We start from the raw sequence: 27,237 nt of genomic DNA, 5'->3' as shown, positions 1-27,237 counted from the left end.
TGTTTAAATTCGTCCTGCTGACTTTTTACCTTTTAGTTAGTAAATCCTGAACATTTCATCCTTCTTTGTCATAAATATTTGATTTTATAAATATATATATTTTATCTGTTGCTGTTTAAAGAGAAAACTGCTGCTAAATCTGTTTGTGTTTAGTGCAGGGGTCTGCAGCCTTTCCAATCCAAAGAGACATTTTTCCCTCAGCCAGCTAAAAAAAACTCCTTTAGAGCTGCAAATGTTACGAGACCTTTTGATAAAAGACAACTTAAAGTTTTGATAAATATCTACTATAGGAACCACATTTTGATTTCTATTTTTATGTGTTAAAGAAAAACTAAACTTTTTCAAAAAGAGGATAGACAGACTTTCTTCTAAGGGATGTAGATATTTGTGGAAAATGATGTTTTGTTTTTTTAAAAGTCCATAGTTTCCAACCTAATGACAAGAAACAGATAAAAAAAAAGAATTACTGGTTTACTGATTTTAGTGTCATTATGTTGTGGAAATTCAAAGCAATTATTCCATCAAAATGAAAAAAATGCTAAAATCTGTATATGTTGTTACATCTATATTTAAAAATAGTTATTTCTTTAGCATTTTTAGCCATGCACTACAGCCATAAATTTTTTGTCACTTGTTCTTTGGCTGCTTCTGATATGATATTAATCTATATTTAAGGTTTCAAATGATAGGAAGTGGCTTCGTCATAATTTATGAAGTCTCTTAGCAGCATAGTAGAGTTAGCAATCTTGAAATATATGTTGTGAAAGAGCAGCAATCGCTGAGAAATCGTATTTATTTCAGTGACCTGCAGCTCGGGGCCCTTTAGATTGATCTTGTTATCCATTCAAATAAATGTCAGACACGTTATTAAATCCATATTTTTATTAGTGTGGATTTATGCAGTCGAGATGACTTACTGAATTAAAAAGACACAAGACTGCATTGTGAAGATTTTGAGTGTCAGAGACTGAATATCCATGCTAGTGATGTTTTGGTCGTGAGGATTAACTTCAGTAAATATTTTTTGGCTTGTTGAGGTATTCCTGCAGACAACATGCTGACAAAGTTAAAACCACAAAAGAAAACCGTAGATAAGCAGAGAAAATCAGACGAGTTCTCTTTTTGTCTACAGGAGAATTAAGGAAGGTAAAGCCAGACGTTACAAGGACACGAGTTTCTGACTCAAGTCCAACAGAAAATAAAGCTTTTCTGCAAACATTCAGCCCTTTTTTCAGTTAAATGTTGTCATCCTGAACAGGTGACAAGAGCTGTTTAACATCCCGCATAATCTTTGTAGTATGTTAACCATTAGCATTTACGAGATCATTGGCTTGGCCAGTTAATGTATTAATTACCAAAGAGTTTAATGATTTCTTAAGCTTGTCATCAATGATAAATGAGTGAAGTTAACGTTCAGTGGCGGTCTGAAAATTACAAAGAAGGTAATTAATTAGGATATTAAGGCAGAAATAAAATATAGTTACTTAAAAGAAATATGGTGGTTAGTGACTCTTGAAAGCAGGTTGATAGATTCATCCATTTTTGGACTTGCATCATTAGTTATTTTTCCTTTTCTGTGCATTTGCAGTGCAGTGTTTACATCCAAACAGCTGGATGGAAACCTTGCAATGAAAATTTTGAAACATTTCATCCATCAGTGACAGAAGATCTTTTTTACTAGCTCATGTACCCCAGTATTGATCAATGTGCTTCAGTAAAATCTTACATATTAATAACAATTCAGCAGTCTGGGATCATCTACAATAACAATAGCAGGTACAGTAACATGTTTTCCCTAAATTAATCTGCAGTATGAAACAATGCAGCTTCATTAGCAATGCAAGCTAACGTGAGCTCTGTGCTGTGAGAAACGGAGGGAAGGAATACGGAGAACCAGATGAGATGGATATGATGCCAAAGCAGCTCCTGTTTCACTTATTTACTGCAGTTCATTAAAAGTATTTAACATAACTGAGCAGAATACTGAAATAATATTCCAAATTATATAAATTAATGATTCATTTTTGATTTGGGGTACAGACAAAAAGGAGGATGATGAGGGAAGGAGCTGAATGAACTGTTAGGGCAGAGCAAGACAGATGGCAAGACCACATAAATACAACTAAAGGACCAGTCACCACAGTAACACAGAGCATCTTACTACTATTTATTTGCACATGCAGTTTTACTTTCATGCCTAAAAACCTGCAGATACATTTTCATTGTATTTAAAACTAATTTCTCAAGCCAACATTTTTACCCATGCAGTTTATTTCAGTTTCAGCCGCAGCTGTATAGATATGGTGAGCTTAGTACCTGAACTACATGTAACAGTATTTTATACATGCAACTTTACATATAACTAGATGTGACCTGAGTAATAGAGGGTCTTCGCCCCAGTCAACCTTTAAACCACAGGTGTCAAACTCCTGTCCTTGAGGGCGGCTATCCTGCAGGTTTTTGTTATTTGTGCTCCAACACACCCGACTGAGATCAGTGGGTCTTTGTGAAGACGTTGACAAAAAACTGCTGGGTCCATTTGATTTGAATCAGGTGTGTTGGCGCAGGGAAACAACAATAACCTGAAGGAAAGCGACCCTCAAGGACCAGAGTTTGACACCCCTGCTTTAAATGCCCATGTTCTTGTCTGTTGTTCTGACTTGAGACACCAGCAGTTTCTCTGTGTATCCCTTCTTACATTTGCTTTATTAAGCTGCTTTTAAAAAGTTAATTTAGATTATAAAAATTGCTTTATAATGCGTTCTTTAGTCCTTAAGCTGACTGATTCTACTGTTAAATTGCCATGTTTTAAATAGCTTGTACTTAAAAAAATAAAAACAAGCAAATTATATATATATATATATAGTGTGATTATGGTTTTAAGTTCATTCACCTGTTTAACAACAGATGGCTGAAAGATGCCACGTTTCTCTGCTGCAGACGTTGCAGACAGCTTCTGCCACGTGCACTTTTTGTTTAGAAAGTCTAAATGTTAAATGAAAATATTCGTGTTTTTCACTGAATGTTCTTTAAAGGGTCAGGTAAATTATTTAATCCTTTCAAGGTTTATTGGATAATAGTGGCCAAAAAATATGTACAATCAAATCATTGATGAGAAAAGTTGCCAGAACTTTAAATTCTCCTTGAACAGGATCTGTTTTGCAGCAGTCACACTACAGTGTGGCAAGCTAACGTTCTCGTTGGTTAGCTTCAGAGTTTTTCCAACTTTTTCCTCCTCTGCTGTTTATGTCCTGCTGGCTCTTTTAGCAGATGAGATGAAATGGCATCACAGAGTCATCTTAAAGCTGCCAAGTTCTGCTGTTTTGTTTGTGTGTGATCAGTTTTCACTTTGAGGAGATTAAATGAAAGTCAACTGTGCAACACAGAAAAACAACATTATCTCACATCAGCATTTCCTTGACAGTTTGCTATTGGTCAACAGAGAAAATCTGCAATTTGTTCATATTTGTAGGTTTATCGCAGCGCTTCTAATAGAAGTAAATCAAATAGCTTTTTTTAAATCTTTGTCTGGCCAGACATTTGAGGGCATGTGATGAAGATAAACCCAGAACTTGTGGGCTGTTGTTGCAAAGATAAACTGATGTGACAAAATTATGTCACCTGGTAGGAAATCTATATCATCACATTGAAGTGAGGAATAAAAATAAAACATGGCTTCATGCAGGATCTGAGTTAGTGGCAGATACATAACCTCCCTCCCTTTCTGTCCTTGTTCAGCTTCACTGCAGCTGAACTCCAGCTGGCCTCGGAGTGATTGTAACAAGTCATTTGCCTTTTCAAACTTTAATTTAGATGGAATATAGATAGACCCCCAACATAACAGAGCGAGTGTGGTAATGTTGTAATGGTGTATCTGTCTGAGTAAATACTCGAAGCCAGAAACAGGAAAGATAAGACCATCAGAGGTAAAAGCCTTTTACACTTCAGCTCAGGACACGTCGTGCAAGTTTCTCACCTACAAACACTCTGTCTCAGAGCCAGGTTTTTGCAGCAACTTCTGATGCTAGACCTCATTAGAACACGTAAACAGCAGAGATATCGGACAGACTGAGATGAATGCTTCATGTTAATGCCAACCTTGCTTTGGTCTATGGAAGCATCTCTTGAAAAGACCATTACTTTAGACATTTATTTAATTCTCAAGGGCAGCAGAAATTATTTAAATGAAACGTCAGCTTTCACTGAAGCCTTGTTTTTATGTTTTGTTTATTCTGCAGAATGCATGAAAGTAGGAGGCTAAATCTAATCCTTAGCTTCTTCTCATTCTGGTAAAACTGTCTCAACACTCATATTTACGCTGAGGCTTACAGTCCAGTGCTTCTTCCTCCATGTCTGGTCCTGCTGCAGTGGTATGTCTGATGTAATCCAGAGAGAGTGGGTTTATTAAAATGAAGAGACATTTTCTGTCTGGCAGTTAAATAGAAAAAGAACTAACATTTCTTAATGGGCATTTTTTAACTACATGTGTTTTTTATCCTGGTGGTTTTGAGGCAAGACAGCAAAGGTAAGACATTTTATGACTATTTTTTACAAATGTGAAGCATGAATGGGGCCTTCTTTTGCCTCTGGTTCGGTGAATCTTGGTCATAGTGAGATGAAACTTACAGCTGTGGAATCTGTGAGATGTGAGCTTTCAGTAGAGGAGCCGTTTGTCCTTGTTCATGCCGTGAGGTGGACAAGGGAGCCATAATTTGTGTTACATATTTTTTGGGGCTTTGTGTACCTGGTCTTTTAATTGTTTGTCTTAACTGTGTTTGGTTGTCATAGAAATGGTTTTACTGAGCTGTTAGCTGAGATTCTGGACTTTCTGTGGATACCACACATGTTTATAGTTACATTTAAAGATCTGACCAGTAAAACTGGATGTTAACCCCTTAACTCCCAGCTGGAGGGTGCAGGCGCAAGGGGTGAAGCTAAACAGTCAAGCTAAGAATGCAAAGTTAGAGAATTTATAGGCCAGAAATCTGGATAATGAAACACTGAAGGTGCATGGATTGAAGTTATTGTGCATATTGTGAATATTTCTCTCTCCTCACCACCTAGAAGCTGTGAGATTCTCATCCTGCTTTCTGTCTGTTCACCTGATGCTGATATTTATCACATATTCTTCCTTCTGTGTTTAGAAGGAAGCAGCTTCACAGCTTTAAATTCATCCTACTGACTTTTTACCTTTTAGACCTGTTAGAATATCTGAATTTGACACCCAGCTCTTTGTAGATGATACAAAGGCAAATTGTGGGAGGAAAGTGAAGAAGATTTTTCTTTGGGCTTAAAGTTTTATAGGATTGAATTGTCTGAACGATATTGATGAGTAGATTCAATGTGGTAATTCTTTATTAATGTTAACAGTATTCTGGTTGCTCCAATGTGGAATTTCATACTTAGTGATTTCCTTCTTGAAACACATTATCTTAGAGATGGTTTAACAGAGTCAGACAGGCTGTTGTGAAAACTACCTCTGGAAAAGACCAGGAGTTCCCTGTGCTGTTAAGATCGAGTTCATTAGTTTCCTGCCTCTGTAATCACTGAGTTGCAGCAGCTCAGAGAAAAGCTTAAATTAATGCTTTTCAGAGTTCAAGAAACAGACAGATCTAAACAACAGTTGGGAGGAGAGAGTGTGAATCATACTTTCATGGTGAAACTGCTGCTCTGAAAGAAGGCGATGAACACTTCAACCAAAAAGAAAAAAAAAAAACCAGCGTTAAACTAAACTTTGCTCTGACTAGGGTTGTTATGCTAGAATTTCAAACTCAATACTGATACCAAGAAAATATGACTCTCATTAAATGAACTACTTTTTGTCCCTGCAAGCAGCAACATGCGAAGCACTGCTTTTATCAACTTTAAAACATCTTCTTTTAATCTTGACTGTGTTAGTAATAATTTGGTCACAAACTAACTGGGGGGTTTTCCCACCTGTTGGAATAAATCAAACTAGAGATCTTTAAAAGAAAAGAGTTGCCAAATATTAATAATGATATTGATGTGGTCCAAATATGTTGGAGTTGCATGTTGACTTAAATTATTTGGTTGACAAACATGAACCAGGCATCTCACTGAGCAAACAAAATTAACCTTAACTTTGAGGCAGTAATGTTGTTTAAACATGTAGCATTGACTTATTAGCATACAGAGCCTTCTCTCAAACGGGGTTAGACTGAACATGTAAATAAAATATTTAATATCATTGTAGCCCATCTATTGAAACCGCATACCTAGCTGTGTTGGGAACACATGAGGTGGTGCCGTATGTTTGTAGTATTGCTATTGCATTTGATTTTGGTTTTAAACAACTCGTATATAAAGTAAGTCTTGTCCAGGCCTTTTCTGTTCTCATGTCCATAAAAAACCTAAATGTTTTCACTTGCTAGCTTTGGAACCCGAAGAGTAAATCTCACGCTCTGTAGCAGTGGCTAAAAGGCTAGCTGCTGCCCTCTTGTGTCTTTGTTGTTTGCTGCCCGGACACTTTAGGGGGATGGACCGGTCCGTCCCCTCAATATGTCCGGGCAGCATGCGGCTGTGTTCCTGTCATTTAATTATTATGAAAAATAATCTATTTTGACCATTTACAAATTGGAATTGGCACGGGTTGCATCGATTAGTAAATCGGCCCACCCCTGGCATTCACACCAGTTGTTTTGATTCAAATCCTAGTCCATTTGCAGAACTGTGAATGCACAAACTAACTCTGATTCAGATCAAAGAAGCAGACTAGGTCTGCCTACAAATGCAGGCGTGGACAAAATATAGAAAGTGGACTACAAAGCAAAGTGCATTGTGGGTAAACACAGTCAAAACATAAATGCGTGTAGGACGATAGGCTGCTCAGGACAGGAGGAAGAGGTCACTGTTGGACGTTGAAAAACTTTGTAAATGTTCTAATAGAAATATGATCAACCTAGGACCGCTAGGATCTGATGCAGCTCCATCCAGTAAATGAATGTTTATCTTCAAACTTCTGTTGATATTAATATAAACCTCCATCACATTTGTAATTGTGATTAGTGTCATGGTCTATGGGAGGGCTCTCCTGCATCTGTTGTGAAGGGCCAGTGTCTGGCAGGTTTTAGATAACACTTGATTAAAATTAAATAGATCCAACTATTTAAGTTCTACATAATGACTTGTGTTGAAGCGGGGGCTTCTAAAGCTGCAGGACAGTGGCCCTTAACAACCGTAGTTGAAGAGCCCTGGTCTTTGGGCTCTGATTTAGTTCTTATTAGATTTCTGTTGTGGTCTGTTCCTTAGTTTTTGATCATCATTGAGTTTGTGTTGTCTTTTTTTTCCTGTTTTATTTTGCAGAGCATATCCCCTTGCCTCATCCTGCACTTGTCCTTCCTCCACCATGCACACTGACAGTAGGATTTGGCCAACAATGGACCCAGTGGAAGAAATTATCAGAAGGTCAGAAGTTTGTCACTGGGATACTGCCAAAACCTGGCAGATACACCTGGAACCTGATCTGCAGCCACTCCAAAGAGATTCCAGGAGCGAGCAAGGCCCCAGTTCTGCTTGAATCTACTGGTAAGGCTCCAGCCTGGCTATGACAGTTTATGGGGCGGTACAGTTGGATGCCCCACATTCAGCATCCCAGGGGGTCAACCAAGACACCTGCCAGAAAAGATAGACACTGGAGGAGGAGGCAGGTTCATACAGACCTTCTCTTACACTGTTTCTAGCTCCACAGTCTTAGCCTCCTCTGCCAGGTCAAAGCCATGGCTTTCAGCAATTCAGTCTTCGGAACATCAGCCACCACCTTCATCAGGTCCCTGCTGCCAAGGCCCATACCAAGCCCTCCTCTAGTTTCTGTTCCTGTGCAGGGCCCTGCCGCCTTGAGTGTTGTCCGGATTGGTTCCTCCCCCCTACCTGTCCTCTAGACCCATGATTCCCAACCTTTTTTCCTCAGGGAAGCCCTTCATGCATATATTAAAATGCCATGGACCCCTTGCTTCACCCTGTGCTGAAACCTTGCTGGTTTTTAGGCTTTCTAAAGGGAGATTCTCACCATAAATAATGTATTCTGGTTGAGTCCTGTCCTTTGATAAAGCCAAAGTTAAATACATACAGCCTTAATTTTATTCATTAAAATAGGGACAGTTTGTGAACATTAATCACAATGGCTCTAATGTTCAAAGCCTCAGGGACCCCCTGTGCTCTTTTGGGGTCCCGGACCCCAGGTTGGGAACCAGTGCTCTAGACCAGTGGTTCCCAACCTGGGGTCCCCCAAGCTTTAAACATTTAGAACCATTGTAATTAATGTCCACACAATGTCCCTATTTTAGGGGGGACAAAAAAAGTAAGGCTATGTGTTGTTAATTTAACTTTGACTTTATCGAAAGACAGAATAAATTATTTATGGTGAGAATCTTGTTTTTGAAAGCATAAAACCAAGCACGTATTTGCATGAATTGGGTCCCCAAGGTAAATAGGTTGAGAACCACTGCTCTAGATGACCATCTGAACTCGTCTGCCAGTCCTCTAGACCAGGGATCCCCAGCCCAGGTCCTCAAGGCCCACTATCCTGCAGGCATAAGATGTCTCCCTGCTGCAGCTCACCTCACTGACATTGAATAGATCTGACAAGCTCTGCACAAGTCTACTAATGAGCCATTAATTTGAGTCAGGTGTGCTGCAGCAGGGAGACACTGAAAGTCTGCAGGACAGTGGGCAGGACTGGACCCTCCTGTCTGCCAGGCTGTAGTTGGGGATCCCTGCTCTAGACTTTCCTGCTGTCTGTCCGTCCTCTGAACTGCCCTCAGAACGCTTCCTTCTGTTCCCTCATCTTCTAGACCACCCTTTGGACTGATCCCTTTTGGGTGCTCAAAGAACTTAATTTGTCATTCCAGTTTGTACTTACATGAAGAAATTTGTTTTTGTGGTCCCAGTAAACAGTGAAGGGATTGTGTTGTTTTTGTCTGATCCCTTCTATGAACCCCTCCTCCTACCTGGGTTTGTTTGGACTTTTGACAGCCATATCTTGAGGGTGGATTTCTGTTCCAGTCGGTTCCTTGTTAATATCCAAATCCTTGTTGTTTTTCCTACAGTGCCTTTTGTTGTTTTGTAATAAAAACGTATCTACATGCCTCCTGGTAATCCTGTATTTGGGTCTTTCCTCAACACCACACCTTGACAGTTATTTGGAAAATATTAGTATGCTAACATGCTTATTTTAAGTCAGTTTTCACACATGAACATTTTTGTAGAATGTGAAAAAACTGTTTCAAGCAGCAGATGTTACCAGATTTGCCACATGAGATGCCCAGTGTAACTTATGAGAGGATAAGTTACACTGGGCAGAGCAGCGTGAACATTAATATCAATCCAACATCTATCAAAACTATGACCAAACGAATGAAAAACTACATACAGGCAGAAGAAAAAAGCAACTACACACAATCGCCTGAAAGACTAGCTGCTAAATTCACCACATAGTTTGTTGCTGGCCAGTTAATCTCAGCAAGAAGTCTCTCACAAACTGACTTTTCATTTCAGCAAACTTTGTCAGCAGATGTGGCTTAAGATGCGTAACATTCAGCTAAAACCTGACAAGGTAGCTAGCTGCTTTCATTTCCCATCTGTTTGTGGCTACATGTTCAATACCTTCAGAAATATTTTGGATTTGACAGCACTGATTTATGTTGAAATGTTTAAATATGTTTAAACTCTCAGCTACAAAAAGCCACATTAATCTAATTCTTTAATATTGGAAAGTTCTGTGAGTAAAATTAAAGTACTGAGACAGCTGACCTTGAGGAAAACCTGCAGCTCCTGGGACTGTGTGCACTGCAGGATGTCTGGCTGCAGGTGTTTGAATATGGCTACACACAGGTAGATCTGGTAGTCAGGACCCATCACCACACAGGTGCAAATGTAGTGGCAGATTTCTGTCCAATCCAGATAGTTCCAGAAACACTGAGTCAGCCAGTGGACGCACATCTGTAATTTAATAAAAAGAAAAATGTTAGTTTTCAGGATTATATTGATAAATATCAGTTATAAAAGCCAACAGGAGTAAGTTTAGCCTTTAACAGCCATTACAAAAAAGATTAATGAAGCCACGTAAACGTCATAATAAACACAGCCACAGATTTTTGTGATTGATACAATTTTTTGTGTGTCTAAAATAGGTTTTTAGAGCACAGTTTATTTTGTCTAATCTGTTTCGTCAGAGTCAAAGTGGTGACAGACATACATCTGCAGCCTATGTGAATTCTTAATTTGCACATATTCATCACCTTTATGTTGGATAGGAATTACCAAAGGGCTCAATTGCAGAATACAAAATCCTAATTCTGAGGTGTCTAAAATGTTATCTCTGTACTTCTGTGAAGTCTTTTTGGAAAGCTTTTCTTTGTTCGGGCTTCTCTTGTATCTGCATAGAATTTCTGACTCTTCTCCTGGGATTTTTCTTGGCTGTTCTTTCTAAAGTTGTCTTACTAAAAGACCTTATGGAAAACATCACTGTGAGGCTGTTTTTATCCTTATCCGCTCAGGTTTTTTACATGTAGACATAGATGTGTTGATGTTTCTATTTTTGGCTATTACTTGCAATGCATATTTATGCACAGTGGTGACTTTTTTGGCCAGGAAGTGTATATGTGCAGGCATATTTCAGTCTCTTTTGAAAGGCATCACAAAAAGAAACTGCAGACAGCAAGAAGGATTGATGCTCATGTAAATATATGTTTAGTTTTACAGATTTGTCAATTTGCGCTAGGACAAAACCACAAAATGTCAAACCATTCATGCTCATACCTGAAACACTTACTGCTACTGACAACTACAGAATAAAATCATTTGGCCAATGATAAAAGTTTTATGTATCAGTACATTTGGTCGTTATTCGGTCATATAATTAGGTAAATAAAACCTTGAATTGAATTACATATGATAAGATCAAAGTATGACAGAAAACGCAGAAGAACAGTGTAAAAAAATGAAATACTGAGTGAGCATCTCTATGGAAACAGCAGCTTATTTAATAAACATACCCTGATGCATTCAACGGTGTTAACACAATGCCAAGGAGGAAAGACATCAGCAATGATCTTAGAGAAGCAGCTCATTAGTCCATCTTTCTACAGTAAGAATGATTTAGTGGGTAACATTCAGGACAGGTGCCAATCTTCCTAAGAGTGGACGTCACAGCAAGTTCCGACTTGCTTAGTTCTTGCTAAATAACGTAGTCGAACATGTCACGCTTTTTTGTTCATATAAAGTAATTTCTAATCGATTTCCGATGTGTAAATTTTAAAATGACAAAAGCTGTCTTTAAGCCCCTTTATATGGTACCAACTGTGGAATATCTGAGATGCTCTCTTGCTGCATTCACTCCGCCTGCTGACTTGGCTTCTCTCAACGGCTTTTTCTGGAAACGTTTGAGAGTGAAACATTGTTCCGTTACTCTCAACAGTCTTGAATATTGAGATGGGATTAGGGGACCAAGAGACAAGAAGATGCATGCTAATGTTTCTTTCTTCAGCATATAACGGAGTTAAAATCTGTGATTCTAATGGAGGTTTAACAGGGGATTTCTACTGATCTCAGTGAAAAGAAAGGCAAGTATACTACAGCAGTTTTAGAGAAGAGTCTTTTTTCCTACTGAGGACAGAGAAGGAATTCAAATCAAGACAAAAGTTATAATTAGAGCTTTGTATAGGCTCTGACTACTTATTACTGGAATTTCCAAACAGATACAGCAATTATACACTATGTACTGTATACTATACAACCACAAAACCTTTACATTAAACAAAATTACATTAAACATGTTAGAATATATGAGCGGCCCACAGCTGTTCTAACCTGGACTGAGCTTCATATCCTTTTATTTAGTTTCATTAAGCAGACAGTGCACACATGGGGTTTCAACTTATTGTAAAGCTGATAATTAGCCTCTGTGCTCACAAACAAAAAAGTCTGCTCAAGCATGCAATCATGTATTACTTACGCTCCATAAATATATTAGATTAACATTGCCTCCCTCCTTAGAAGCATGTAATGACAATACTGACTTCCTAATTTGTGTGTTGTAATAAAAACTTCAATGGCTAAATTCATGATAGTGTTTGTGTTTGAGCATGCAGGCATACATACTGCACTCCCTCTCATGTGCTTTAAATCGTTTTAATTTTTTTTAACCTTACTCTTCTTCAGCTAATCCAAGGAAGGTAAGGCAACATGTCAGGACCATGCTGTGCTTTGGTGAAGAGGAGGGTATCCTGAAGAGGCTGTCTTGATGTTGCCGCAGTCTCGTCCCTCTGGGATACTTAAAATGCTGATGTACTTTTACTGCTGTGAAAAGCCATTTCTAGTTTGCAGAAGCCTACAAAGTGCCAGACTACAATGTTTGTGAACAAGATTTTGCAGATTGAGCTTGTTCTCAATGGGGAATCCATGCTTTGATCGGGTGCAGCCAGCTTTGCAATGCAATCGACAAGCAGAAAGATTCCAGAAATAGTTGGCAAGTACCACAGAATAACCTTAAAAAATAAACTCTTACAGATACCCGAGAGAGAGAGCGAGAGAAAAACTAAAAAAACTAAATTATATAGTGTAATTCTTTAGTCTTCTATTAAATTTCCTGTTTGGATATAACTGATGGTCTGACAACAGACAGACCATCAATCATGGTGCCTGACCAGGTGAATGCTCAGGATTTAGCTAATTTTACAATTTTTAAAAAGCAACAGCAAATCAGTCAGAAATTTAACTAAGCTTCAACAAATTGTAAATGCCTTCAACTTGGTTGCAGACAAGGGTGCAGTCGCCTCAGGACAAAAACTATTAACCTTAACACTATAACAATAGCTGCAGGTACTGGAAGGAGACCAAGTAACTGGCAGCCAATGAAGTGTCCCAGTGGGGCAGGTTACCTCTCTTCCTGAGCATCTGAGCCACCACTGGGTTCACTTTCCACTCGCATGAAGGACACATTTGGCAATAGAGCATGTCTCCCAACATGTTCTACAATCCTGACAAATATGTTGCCCTGAGACATGGCGAAGAGAGCCTTTAAACTTTTCACAGGGACTGACTGGTGTCTGCGCTTCTGTGGTTGTCCTCGTGTTAAAATGCTTATGTACTGCTTGAACAAATAGGGTCTTATTTTACTTCTAAGAAGAAAATGTTTGAGAGCTACAGTGAGTCCACTGCACACAGCTCTATGGCAGTGATGGGCTAAAATTCTACTCTTCAAACTTTGGTGGTGCTGCAGACAGCTGTGCTTTAAGACTGTTTAACACACATCCTGCAATGGTTCTTCACTTTAGTGACTACAAACTTAAAACACAGAGGAATGGAGTGACAGGGAAGTTTAGAGTTTGTGGAGTCAATACATAATGGAGTAATTAATATTTTTCAACTTGGGCCAGCTCAATACAAGACTTGCAACAAGACTGTGGCTATAAGAGGGACCAGTAGTCCAGTGCTTCTCAATCCTGGTCCTCGAGGACCCCTGCCCTGCATGTTTTAGAGTTTTCCATACTTTAACACATCCGACCCAAATGAATGGCTTATTAGCGGACTTACAAAGAACTTCATAAGCTGTTCAATTATCCTGAATCAGGTGTGCTGAAGTTGGAAACCTCTAAATCTCACTTGACATGTGTCCCCGATGACTAAGACTGAGAAACATTGCAGTAGCCTACTACTAAATGTTCACGGTCCATCTGCAAACAAGGAAAATACAAGATTTTGAGAATAAAACTGTCAGTTAGATATTTTTTTGTCAGTTTGGTGGTATGAGCTCTCAGGTTATTCGCTATATGTCCTTTTTCAGCAGGGTTGTCAAATTCCGGTCTTCAAGGGCCAGTATCCTGCAGGTTTTAGTTATTTCCTTGCTCCAGCACACCTGAATAAAATCAAATGGTTCCACCAGCGTCTGTCAACTTCTTCACAATAACGCATTAATTTCAGTCAGGGACGTCAGATCAGGGAAACAATGAAAACCTGCAGGATACCGGCCCTTGAAGACCGGAGTTTGACACCCCTGTCTTAGAGTGTAATAATGAGATCCAAGTAGTACAGATCTGAAAAGAAGCAGTCCCATGGGAGAGGTGTAGAGTCATTGGTCATTCTAAGCATCCGCAAGTCTTCATACTGTCTTCTGGTTAGAATATTATACTCTACTTACTTTTGGTAAAACAGTTAAGAAAATAAGATCCATGTTTACCTTCATATGTTTGGGCTACTTCCTGTAGCCTTCCTCAGAAAGGTCACATGATGTTGCTGTGAACAGTCCTAAAGGCTGTTCTTATGTTTGCCAGACAGCAGAGAACGATCATGCCCCCTGCTATCTGGTGCCTTTTGGGGAAACAGGAAGAACCTCTAATATAAGGAAGGGTGAACACAGGAAAGAATGTGAAAAGGAAACAATAGGATGATAGACACAGGCAGGGAAACAACAAAATGTAAAACCACATCATGGATTAGGAAGAAATCAGAGTCATCTGCTCAGAAAGCAGCAAATACCACAGGGAGGCCATAAAGATTCCAAAATGGGCCCCGAGGAACATCAACAGGGATGAGGAATCTTATACTTTGTCACACCTGGGATGCCATCCTCCACAAGACACCATTACATCTGGCGTCTGGCAAACCTAGGTAGGAACAGCCTATAAGATGCTTCATAGCAACATCATGTGACCCTTCCGAGGAAGAGTGACCTTACGTCCTCATTGACCCGAACATGCTTTCTTTTAGAAAACTATAGGACAAAATTCATCCATAAAAAAACAAAACCAAAAAAAAAAAAAAAAAAAAAAAAACTGGGATTTAGCTCTAACCCATCAAAATCCTAGACGAGGTAACACAATATCAAATATGTCTACACCAGTTTTAGAAGCACTTAAAAAAAGGGGGGGATCGTTTAATCAAACTCTTTGTAATTTTGTGTTTTATGCAGCTGAATGTGGAGAATTATTTAATGTTACGAGGCACCAATTTGCATCTTTAGATGTACTGAATCATTAACAGGAGAATCAAATCATCACACGTCTATTCTGTGCATGCATTGTCTCTACTAAATAAATATTAGGTCTAACAAAGATATCACAAGCTTATTCAAGCTACTTCAAACTTCACAAGGTAGGTCCTCGCTCCCCAATAACACAGAAAGAACAAAAAAACGGCATGAAAAATGTCAACTATCACAAATTTAAAGCAAAGGTTTACGAAGAATATAATTGTTTATCTAAGACACACTTACAGATGCATCACATGATTCCTTTCATAAACACTGACTGCTCCAAGTGTTCAAACACTCTACGAATCGGTTCTGAGTGAGACCTGAATCCAAAAACATTTGCCACAACCTCTTCCATATCAACATCAGTGCTTCAAAACTTTATTGACCTCTGCTGCTTTGTCAGGCTTTTAAAGCTACAATCCTTGACTGAAGTCAAGGTGCCTATTTCCACTTTAAACAGAGGCGTGATGAGCTAAATGTCAACACATTACTTCACCCTGGAGACGCAAGGTTCAGGTCTTTGATGCAAATGCTGGGGGTGTTATGAGCAGCCCTCTACAAACTGTCAACCGTAGAGAATCAAAGAAGGGATCAAAACACGAGAACATTCAAGGTGAAAACCCTCTTTCTGCCCCACTGTTTGTGAGATATAAGCAGATAATTTTTTTAAAGGATTCACTGTCAAAGCCGTATTTTGTTTTGTTTTCTTTTTTATTTGACCGAGGCTAAAAAAGGATGAAAATGTAAGTAATTAGCAGAGCAACAAAAAGTGTGGTTGTAAAGGCCTCTGGGTCTGTCTGATGGGATTAATAAGTCAAGCAAAGACAAAAGAAAAATGCTGGTACCCAACCCAGCCTGCTAAAAAGTCCAAGCAGTATATTCTGCATCATTAAATCCTTTATAGGTTAAAGAAAAAATTACACTAATACAATACTAAAGCAGGTATTAATCATGTGATTTAAACTACTTGTCTGCAGCCAAAAGAAAAATATTGTCTTCAAAGTTTCATCAATCTGACTGTCACTTCCTGTGATAATTAAAGTTATGTTAGTGCTTTAGCTGCATCATGACTACATAATAAATGGGAATTATTTTACAGCCACAAACCTGAATGTTAAAGTCTGAAATCTTGAATATCTTTTTTAACTTTTGCATCAACTGTGCTTTTATCAGAATGAAGAAGAGGACTTAAGTGACTTTAAATGAGGCCTAGTTGTTGGTCTGAGTATTTCAGAAACTGCTGATCTACTGGAATTTTCACACATCTCTAGGGTTTACAGAGAATGGCCTGAAGAAGAGAAAATATCCAGTGAGCAACAGTTATCTAGGCCAAAAAAGTCTTGTTAATATCGGAGGAGAATGGGCAGACTGGTTGGAGATGATAAAAAGGCAACAGGAAGTCAAATAAGCTAAACTAAGGTCTGCAGAACAACATCTCTGAACACACAACACTACCATCCTTGAAGCAAAAGACCACACCAGCATCAGGAAACTGAGGCTACAATTCACAGGATTAAAAAGAGAAGATGGAAAAACGTTGCTGGTCTGATGAGTCTCTACTTCAGCTCCACAATCAGATGGTAGGCTCAGAATTTGGTGGAAAACACAGGTAAACTCAAAAAATTTGAAAATTAATTTCAGTTATTCAACTTAAAAAGGGAAACTATTTTACAGACTCATTACAAGTGTGATATTTCAAGCATGTATTTGTTATAATGTTGATGATTACGGCTTATAGCTTAAGAAAACCTAAAAATCGACACCTCAGAAAATAAGAATACTGTGAAAAGGTTCAATGTCGTAGCCTCTAACTGCCACACCCTAATCAGCTAATTAATCCAAAACACCAGTAAAAAAAAACTCCTGAGCATTTAAATGGTCTCTCAGTCTGTTTCAGTAGAATCCACAATCATGAGGACAGTTGCTGACCTGACAGTGCAGAAAACCATCATTGACCTCTCCACAAGAAGAGGAAGCCTCAAAGGGTAACTGCAAAACAACATGGGTGCTCTCAAAGTGCTTTATATATTAGTTTCCCCGTTTAAGTTGAATTACTGAAATAAATTAAGTTTTCCACGATATTGTAATTTTTACCTGTACATGAAAGCATGAATCCATCCTGCCTTGTATCAACAATTCAATGATGGTGTAATGATGTGAGGAAGATTTTCTTGGCCCACTTTGGCCCCTTAGTCCCAACGTGGTCTGGTTTAACCACCACAGCCTACCTGGGTATTGTTGCTGACCATGTCCATCCCTTTATGACCACAGTCTAGCATCTTCTGATGCTACTTCCAGCAGAATAATGCACCATGTCACAAAGCTCAAATCATCTCCAACTGCTTCCTGAACATAACAATGAGTTCACTGGACTCCAACGGCCTCCAGTCACCAGATCTCAGTCCAGTAGAGCAGCTTTGGGATGAGATGGATGTAGCTGACAAATCTGCAGCAACTCTGTAATGCTGTCATGTCAACCTCTGAGGAATGTTTCCAACACCTTGTTGAATCTATGCCATGAAGGATTAATGCTGTTCTAAAGGAAAGAGTGCATATTCTCTCCAGCAACACCACAGCGGCATGAACCCTTTTACACCAACCAGTTTTACAAACTCTTATCTGAGAAAGCAGAAAGCAGAAAAAAAATAAGTAAAACTGCCAAAAATATGTTATTGCTGGTAAATGATTATTTTCTTACTAAACAAAACACAAAACGTAAGCCAGAAGGATACAGCAGGACAATGAGAATGTTTGCTACTTCTTTGACACTGACTGAGCAACCTATGAGAGCAGCTTCAGCTGAGACAGATGGAATTATGTGCATTCAAGCAAGCAGAGCAGCAGCAATAAAAAAAAGAAAAGTATCCCAGTGAGGAAGCATTTCTGCCTTGTCAGTGTGCATTACAGCATCTGAAAGCTTGTGTGTTAAGATATTTCGTCTGCATGCACACCAACATGAGACTGTGGTGAAGACACATCCTCAACACTGCTAGCACACCTGCGTAAGTAATTATAGATGAAAACAAAATATTATGTTTATGTTACCTTGTCCATCACTAGAAAACAAACATTAAAATAAATAGGTGTTTAACCCTTCCAGTAATTTGAAGATGCAATTATTCCCGGTGATAGCAGTTAGCTTTAATAAGCCAGCTGTTTTTCTGTGATGCTTTTCTGAAGCATCCAGGTTTATTCAGTCAGTCCTGGTTTAATATTTCCACTTTGTTTTGGTTTTCTAACCTATTCAGAAACTTGTCTACCTGCATTCAATCATGTCAGATGAGTCCACACTCATCAGTGATCCAAACCCTGAGACTGTGCTTTTATAGTTGATTTTTTGCTTCTGTTAGGAAAGCAATGAGGAACAGAACTTTAGAGGGTAAAACTTTCTGAAATTGCTTTTAACTAACGGTGCAGCTATGGTAACAACAACGTTAATGTAACCTTCTCATGAATGTGTTTGACCTTACAGACATGCTATTATGACAATTTATCCAAAACCTCTTCAGAAGAGCCAGAATTCAACCATAAATCTCCGTACGGACTTTGGAGAGCAGGTTATAGAAGTTACCTGGGAGGGGGTGAAACCAGACATCCTGAAGGCAGAATGGACCAGAGGGACTTCAGCTTTCAGCAGCATCTCCACATAGTGAGCTGTGCACCAGTAAACAGGAAAGATGCCTGATTCAGCTACTGCCTGTGGGAAATGGACCTGTCACGACACACAAAAAACATAGGACTTCATTACAAAAGTTGTATATTGGTTTTAGATTTACTGCTGAGATACTGAGACTTTCAGTTTGATTTAAATGCAGAAACAGCATGCAGCTTATTTAACACTGTGTATTCATCCCCACATTCCCTCTTATATTCGCCTTCGCTGCTTAATTATTTGTGGCTTTTCCATTTTCCGCGATATCGACCATGTTGCTGTTGTCGAAGGCTAACTGCTGTGTAAGAAATTCACCAAATATATCTGGATCAAACACACCAAGAGCACGTAATGAAACGTTCACTCGAGTCCGACTGAGAAATTATTGACTTTTAGGAATAGAGGAGAAGAAGCTGGAATAATGATGGAACATGGAAAATCTCAGTACTTCAGTTTCTTGTATAATTCAGAATGATTAAAGCGAACCTTCATTTTTTAATTAGTCCTTTCAGTTGATCTATTCATCAAGAATTTTTACATTTGTATTATTCTTTATTATCAATTCATGTATGTTGGTCATTCTTAAGTTTCTTCCCTTTGTAAAATAATTCAAAGTAACTAAAAGTCATTAAAATTTATTCTCTGGTTTTTCTTAGTTGTAACATCTGAGATTAATGATTGCTCATTTATAAAGAAAATACGGATTAAATAAGAATAAGGAAGATATTTGTAGGTGTAATACTAGGTAAATATTGACCTCACACAGCTCCACTAACTGGAAACACCTCCTATCTGGCTTCTGGTAATACAATCACTTCTTTAGTGATCAATTTTAAATTGCTCTCTCTACTACTTGAAGTCACAAATTCAGACAATTTAAATGAAAAGCTTTATAATTTGATGACTGTAACAGTTACTTACTGATGCATGTATCCTCGCAGGCCAGATAAACGCAGACGTGAGCAAAGAAGAGAGGCTGAGCAGCAAACGTAGTGACTGGTCCATGTTTCCAGCCATGATGAGAAAAATGGTGGAGGCCAGCCAGTCGTGACCTGGGTAATCATCCTGCTGAGTGACTGCAGGGCAGACTTAAGGAAGCAAAAAACTGGTGGATAAGAGACTAAGATCAGTGACTCACACTCACAGCACTGCTAAAATAAACAATAAATACTGCAGGAGAGTTTATTTTACTTTCAAATATACCCAACAAAGCATATTTTAAAAATACCATCAAACTAAGCCTTCTGTTTAATGATCCACCGAATCAGAACAAGCTCCAACTCAAACCGGATTTCTCAGCTGAGATTCACAGATCTTTTTAGTTTGAACACTTTATGAGCGTGCTGTGTAAAAAGGACACTGAAGCCTTTTTTTGTGCCAATTAAAAGTTAAGCATCTAACACTCTGACATCAGTTAACAATAAAGTAGAATTTGCTTGACATTTAATTAAACTGATGCAGCAAACTGTAAACTCAGATGAAAACAGTCAGGTCTGCTTAGATCCCGGTTTGGTTTTATTACAGCGTCAGGTCAAACATTTATGAAGGATTCAAAGTCTCTGCTCAGCCAGTTTAAGCAGGAAAATCTTTATTTGTCATTTTGGATTATTGGGAGTCATGTATGAATGTTGTGTTTTTTTAAGGATTTAAACTCCAAACTAACCCACTGTAACACAGGAATGAAAACTACAGGATTTTAAATTCTGCTGCAAAGTTTTTTACTTAAAACTTTCTCTTATCACATGCATCTGTTGTTTTCTAAGCAGGTGAACACTTATTTATTAAATTCACCTCTTTAATATGTGTTATAATTGCATTCAGACCCTACAGGCAATAACTCCACAACCCAGGCCATCACTGCTTTTTTTTATAAAAGCACAAAAATAATAAATTAGATTTGCAGCTTGCCCTTCTAATAGTCAATATATTTTATATTTGTACAAATTATTATTCATTTCTGTCACAAAGAAATTAGGTTTAAAAATATTTTAAAATATGTCGACATCTTTATTAATTGTTTTACTATTATGATGTCTGCTGATTTATTATATAAATATGAAAAAGAAATAAAAATCTTTATCAGTTTATCGTTTCTGGCTCAACTATTTCATGTCCTAAAATAGTTGATTGTAAGATGTGATTTTTAATACAACTTCTCTGGTTTTTAAGTGTTAGAGAGAAAAAAAGAACATTTATTAGAATTAAAATCCTGTTTAGTAAATGCTACTGTAAATCATAGAATTTGGTTAACAGCTCAACAGACCCAAAAAAGATTAAACAAAATGATGCTATCCATCGTTTGACAACAACTTAACAAAAGCAAATTAATAATAATAATAAAAAAAAACTACACAGGGAAAAAAAAGCTTTATTGAATCCTATAATAAAAGTTAATCCTGTGAAATCTGTCAGTCTGTAACTCAGCAGGATATTTAGAGACTTCTTGGCTCATGCTGTGCACGCTGAGCAGCATCTGTTTGATGGATAGAAATGTCAGAAACAGATTTTAGTTACTTAAAATGTGAGAAGTCACCATGACTCATCGCTTCCACTCATGTTTTATGCATCAAGCGTTTATTAGAAAGCAGGTGTTCTGTCTGGAAAATTCCCTGGAACCCTTTGTTTCTGTTAAAATGAATGAGCCAACAGGTCATTTGTAAAGTATTTCGATATCTTTCTTCTGTAAGTGGGAATTTACTGCAAAGATCTCTTAATGTCTGACAAAGTCCAACAATGAGTGCAGAAAATATCCCATAAAACCTTCTATGAGTTATTTTTCTGACAGGAACGCTCAGTTTTTTTTTTTTTTTTTAATAAAATAATAAAGTCACTGTACACACACAAATGTATGCAGACGAAGTGGGACGAGCTGGCGCTTTGAATCGGATTGACAGACGAGCCTCATACATTTGTGATAAACTGTCAAGACATCACTTTTAAAGGGTTATAAAAAATAAAGCAGTGTCCCATAGGAATTAAAATTTTGATTTGCTGTCCCTCAACAACACGAATGAAACTAGAAATCTCAAACGAAAACACTGATTTAATTAAATGACTTTCTCCCTCTGAAGTCAGCGATTTACTTTGTAGCTCCTTCCTTCAACCGAGGTTTGGAGTACGTTTCAGATCCTACACTTCACTTCAATACACTGTATGAATTTCAAACTACTTGAAGATAAACTCAGAGGTTTGTTTAAAGCAGTACCATGCTGCGTATCTTCCCCTTACTCTCTGTATGCACAAAGGATATTCCGCGCTGTTGCAGAAACTTTCTAAATTCACATACAACTAATTTACAAACTTACCATTAAAGTTCTGATGACATTCTCCTTATTCTGAGCTTTTTTTATCGGTGTTTTGTACTGGTGAAGATTCTTTATCTCAGTGTTTTCTTGTTCAGTTCAGCAACAATGGAAGCAAGAAGGAAAAGTGAGGTCTATCAGTCGCCATTTGGGACAAAAGAAGGCTGAATTGTTCACATAGACACAGATTGAGGAAGATAAAGTGCATTGTGTTGATCCGACAGACTGATGTTATCAGCTTTAGACGGAGAATGGTGGATTTATCAGCATGACACGGCTGACACCACACAAACATGCTGTAGGCCGAGTCCACAGCAGCAATGTGCAACAGTTGGCCAATGATGATGATGAAGAACTAAAGGGTCCTGGTTCCAGCATAATTATACAAGTTATTCAGAAAAGTATATAGATGCTGCAAAGCTGTGGACTGTTGCTTAAAAATGTCTCTGGAAGAGATCATAGCGTATGTAAGAACAGCTAAATTCTCTTTAAGCTTAAAAGCGATTTATCTGGATTTTATTAGAGCAGATTGACATTTGGAAAAATGCTGCTTTGTCCACTTGCTTTCTCATGCCTGACAAAAGCTAGAGAAAGACTAATGAGAGCAGGTTCTTTTGGCGTTCGGCTAAATTAATTTATACTCATTTCATATTTATTCAAATAAAGATTAAACTTTGGAGCTTGTGGTTGTGTCAAAGCCCACTTAAGGCTTGTCTGCTGTTTACATGTAGGAGTGACTGTTTATTATCTGGGTCTGTTAGTCTAATTTTGGACCGACATGTTTATATTTTTAAAAAGTTTGGATTCAGTCCAAACCATTTTTCTTTTTTTGTGTTGTGTCCTCTAAACATGCTGAATGATTACCTTGAACAACAGTGGTCAATACATTAACTGCAGAACATCTCAGCAGACCTGAGGATTTTCAAGAGGCCAAATGATTTGGTTGCACACAAGCAAATTAGAAATGACTTCAGTGGAAGACAAAATTTTCCAAGCTGATTTACAGATTTTTGTTCCAGAAATGTGGAGAACTTTGAGGTTATACAGGCATATATAAGAATAAAGTGCATAGACTCTGCAGGATACTGAGCACTGATGTCTTAACTCTCTGTGAGGACAAGAAGATCTTTATGTGCTTCATCAGCAGCATCAGGTCATTCGTGGCATCTTCTTTCAGCAACTTGAGGTAGACGCCATACCTGTGGATTTCAGATAAAACAGACAACGTGAACCTCACATTTGTACCCATTTGGAAATCTGTCTCCCCCCCCATTAGGATTAATGTTAAGACTAGAATCATATAAATCTAGACCGCTGTGAGCATTTATAAACATCACTTCTCCTAGACTTTTTTTCCCTCAATTCCCATAATCCCAGTCTACTACTACTCTACAACAGGACATTTTCTATCAAGCTGAGAGAAACAGAAACACTGAGGCTCAGAGCAAATGCCCACATGGACTCATCAAAACTTTACTGAACGGTCCAATGGTAAAGATCAAACTCAGCTAGTCTGACATTCCTGAATCAAGGATTAGAAAAAAAATTCTTTTTTAACATTTAATCCTATAAGGGATGATGCTCTGTCAACTTTTAACGTGTCAAAATGCAAACATGCCATTTGTTTTTTAGGGGTAGTTTGACAACATTTGGACACAACTTGGATCCCAGTCAGGTGAAAACTTTGAACATGGTTGGAGCTGTACCTCTGACCAGATTGATGAAATTCACAGGGCAAAATCCAAATTCCTCACACCTGTGCCTTGGAGCAGCTATCTTTATTTCCCTTTTTTAAGTTGTTATAATAAACACATAAAACATGGCAACATGCAGCTGTAGCGATTCTACACTGATGCAACAACTAAAGTGGCCTGGCCTTCCTGCTGCTACATCTTTAATTGTAAAAAACAAGACATAAACTGTTCTTCAACTCTAGTTCTTGAAGGCCACTGCCTTGCAGGTTTTAGCTGTTTACACTGCGTCAACACACCTGATGTTCCTAGGTTCAGTACACACCCTTTAACGAGCCATTAATTTGGGCTGTGTGAGTGCAAGCAGGGAAACAGCTAAAACTTGCAGGATGGTGACGGTTTGTTCAGCTGATTAACTGGGAATCATCTCTTGTCGCCGCTGCATTTTATCTCCAGTTCGTTTGATTAAACATTTTGAAGTCGTTTCTTCAGGAATTTCTTTTTTCATGTCCAGTAAATATTTGCAAATCTGTCAATTTGGAAGTGAGCCTTTAAAGAACTGATTTTAAATTAATTACTGACTAAAAATTAAGCATTTTTGAGAGGGATTAGGATAGCACCTGGATTTACTGATAGATTCAGAAACTTCAGAAACAAAAGAGAAACTTGCAGCTAACACCAGGTTTGAATAGCACTGGGGAACAATGTATATTATACATACATGTGTTAGCACACAAGTGTTCTTTAAGGGTAACTGCATAAAACTCAAAGAAACTGCTTTACATAATGTATATATGTGCCTGATTCCCATCTCTCTATAAAGCCTTCAATTGCAAATACCCAACAATCAGTCCAGCAACCAGAAGTACAAAGAAAAAAACCAACCGCAAGATTAGCTGCAGTAGCGGCTTGTAATAACAGCAAAAACAACCATAAATGGACTTGGAATGACCCAAAACCACAAAATGAGGTTGCAAATGACTTAACAGTTATAAGCTACAGAGGAATGTGGAAGAACCACAAAACTTACAAGTGGAGCCCGAAAAGCTCAGAAATTGCTCAAAATATTTCCTTAAATATCAACAACTAAGAGACTCATGCCCACATACATACATATTTCTTACTATAAAAGAGAGAGTTTAAAAACAGCATGAAAGTGGTGAACACACAAAAGAGCCCCAACATGAACACAAAGACAAGGATGCAATAAAACAATAAGACTTCTGAATATGAGTCAGTGCACATAAAAGACAGATCTTTGTTGTTTTTTTTTTTTTTTAGCAAATATCAGAATGCTATGCACAGGGTGCATAAAATAAAAAAGTAAAGTTTGCTTAACAGCATCATCTCACTGACAACGGCTAATGATATTACTCTGCTAAAGGAAGGTCTCTGAGGTGTTTAGTTTTTATGTTTATGGGTTTTTTTTTGGGCTGGACAGTTAACGTGTCATCGTGTTAATGCATTAATTAATTCATCCCAACAATTATTTTATCACACGTTGACACATTTTTTCAGTCGCTTGCTCATTGGCTCTGAATCCACATGGCCGTGAACTCGCATCTCGTTCATTACGAGCCGGGATGCGAGATGACCCGTGGTGACATGAACCAGTGATGTGTGCACTTGCGGAAAACTAGTTCCCAAAGTCCTGCACTGAGTTTCTGAAGAAAGTGTGAAGCCCAAGAATTCTTTTTTTACAGTGTCTTTTTATTTTGTCCTAAAAAGTCGATTAAAATTTACTTTCCCTCATAAAATATTAGTACTGAAATTCTAATCCTGCTTTTTATAGCAGGGAAACGCACCCATATGTCAGATATGGTTTCCTCTGTGTTTAGAAGGAAGGCGGCTTCACAGAGCTTTGAACTTCATACTACTGTAGTTTGGTTTAGTTTTTTTGCCATTTAACAAATAAATCCTGATATTTTCATCCTTCTTTGTCATATATATTTGATTTTAAGACATTATGTTTAAGTTGTAATGTGTAAGGAGAATTTTGCTGTTAAGCAGTTTGTTTAAAGTGTTTTTAAACAAAAAGTTGCTACATTTTCTTAATATATTTCTTATATAATTTTTAAGAGAAAATAGAGCAATACTCTGCTTTTGCATTTGTTCTGGAATTTTCCATGTAACAATGCGATTAACCGTTATTGAAATTTTTAATTGTTACCCTTGTACATGTAGATAGAATAGCTTCATTTTCATCATACATGGAGGCATGACAAAAATGTAGGTGGCTGCCTCTGAGGGTACCCTTAAACACAATAAATAACATACATGTCAAATGTACATTTAAGACAAAACCACATAATTGCAGTCATACAAAATTCCAAGATATATACAATGCATTGAGGAGGTAGTAAGATGAATAAAACCAATAGATATATCAGCAATTAGAACTATGTTATCCCTCAAAAAGTCACAATTATGGTACAAGAATGACATGTTTTTGTCGATTTATTTAAAAAAGTATATTTTTAAATAATCTTTTTAGCTTAGCTTATAGCTGAATCTTATTTTATTTAGTTTGTTTGATTTAGTCTATTCTTAACTATTTACTTATTATTTTATAAGTCAAAAGTCCCAGACCTCAAAATGACTGAAGGGCTGGACTTTGATTCTTCGCTTATTTTATATACTTTTACTTACTTGCTTTGGAGAAAAGCGTCTGCTAAATGACTGTTGAATATTTAATTATTTATGTACTTACATATTTTTATGTTTATTTTTATTGTTCTTATTGTTTTTAGGTTTATTTCGTTATTTACTTTTTAATTCTTTAATTCATGGGGGTCCTCCACACCAGCGGCTATGCCTACTCGGTCTGCATGTTGTTGCTGTAGGGATCACCCTGGTCGGGGGGGTTGCTGGGGCCCTGCACTGCAGCCCTGGCACTCTGTGGTCCTTGGTGAGGGGGCTCCTGGTGCAGACAGATCCCCAAGATACTGTTTCCTCACCTCAGGGTCAAGCTAAATGTATATCTCTAGCTTAATTTATATTTCAGACACAAGCTAGAAGGGGTTCTATATGTGTGACTGCTGAGGCTCACTGACTAATATTTATAAAAGAATACATACATGAATATACAAAGCCAGAAAAATATTCAAAAAGAGCTCTACCTCTTCTACTTTATGAAATGAAGAAGAAGTAAATGGCACCAGAAAATTGAGGTACGTCTAAAATGAATTGTTTTAAGATTGTTTTTAAGAATGGGAACTCACTTGAAGATTGCAGCTCAGCAGTTATTACCGATCTTTGCTGAAATACTTCCTACACAGCAAGTTCTCCTCATTCATACCTCAGTAAAAGCATTATACAATTAAATGAACATTTATGAGCAGGAAATTGCTTCACATACCTGACACAGGTGTCGATCCCCAGCTGTTCTACCGACGATATCACAACGTTCTTCACATTTTTCTCGTCTGCTGTAAAACAAGAGGATGTGCAGATTAAATCAGACAATGCTTTTCTCAGGGAATGCAACAAATGTCTTTCATGGTGCATTATGACCATGAAGAATGGGAAAACATGACAGCAGGTGAAGAATTGCTACTTTCACCACCCTACAGATGCAACACGGCATCATTTAACTGTGTTTGT

At 37.9% G+C, this 27,237-nt stretch overlaps 1 protein-coding gene and 1 long non-coding RNA gene across 4 annotated transcripts in view; one reads left to right on the top strand and one right to left on the bottom strand.

Moving 5' to 3' along the window:
* Positions 1-8,074, top strand: part of LOC121634086 — a 122,519-nt gene extending 114,445 nt beyond the window's left edge. Inside the window, exon 5 of the long non-coding RNA XR_006009172.1 lies at positions 7,324-8,074. This is a non-coding gene — a long non-coding RNA (uncharacterized LOC121634086). The remainder of the gene's footprint in view (positions 1-7,323) is intronic.
* The window catches only part of tbc1d32 (TBC1 domain family, member 32), an 85,193-nt gene that overhangs the window by 5,374 nt on the left and 52,582 nt on the right, over positions 1-27,237 (bottom strand). For 2 of the 3 annotated variants that reach the window (XM_041976503.1, XM_041976504.1), the window contains exons 29-33: positions 26,993-27,062; positions 23,030-23,142; positions 19,563-19,717; positions 18,561-18,701; positions 9,769-9,957 (exon numbers count right to left, since the gene is read on the bottom strand). In XM_041976503.1, coding sequence (XP_041832437.1) covers positions 9,769-9,957; positions 18,561-18,701; positions 19,563-19,717; positions 23,030-23,142; positions 26,993-27,062 — 668 coding nt within the window. The remainder of the gene's footprint in view (positions 1-9,768; positions 9,958-18,560; positions 18,702-19,562; positions 19,718-23,029; positions 23,143-26,992; positions 27,063-27,237) is intronic. The other variant, XM_041976505.1, reaches the window with a different exon arrangement.

This window comes from Melanotaenia boesemani, chromosome 22 (genome assembly GCF_017639745.1).
Source record: "Melanotaenia boesemani isolate fMelBoe1 chromosome 22, fMelBoe1.pri, whole genome shotgun sequence".
NCBI lineage: Eukaryota > Metazoa > Chordata > Actinopteri > Atheriniformes > Melanotaeniidae > Melanotaenia > Melanotaenia boesemani.
The sequence above is the reverse complement of the archived record's forward strand: the minus strand, read 5'-3'. Positions and strand labels throughout refer to the sequence as shown.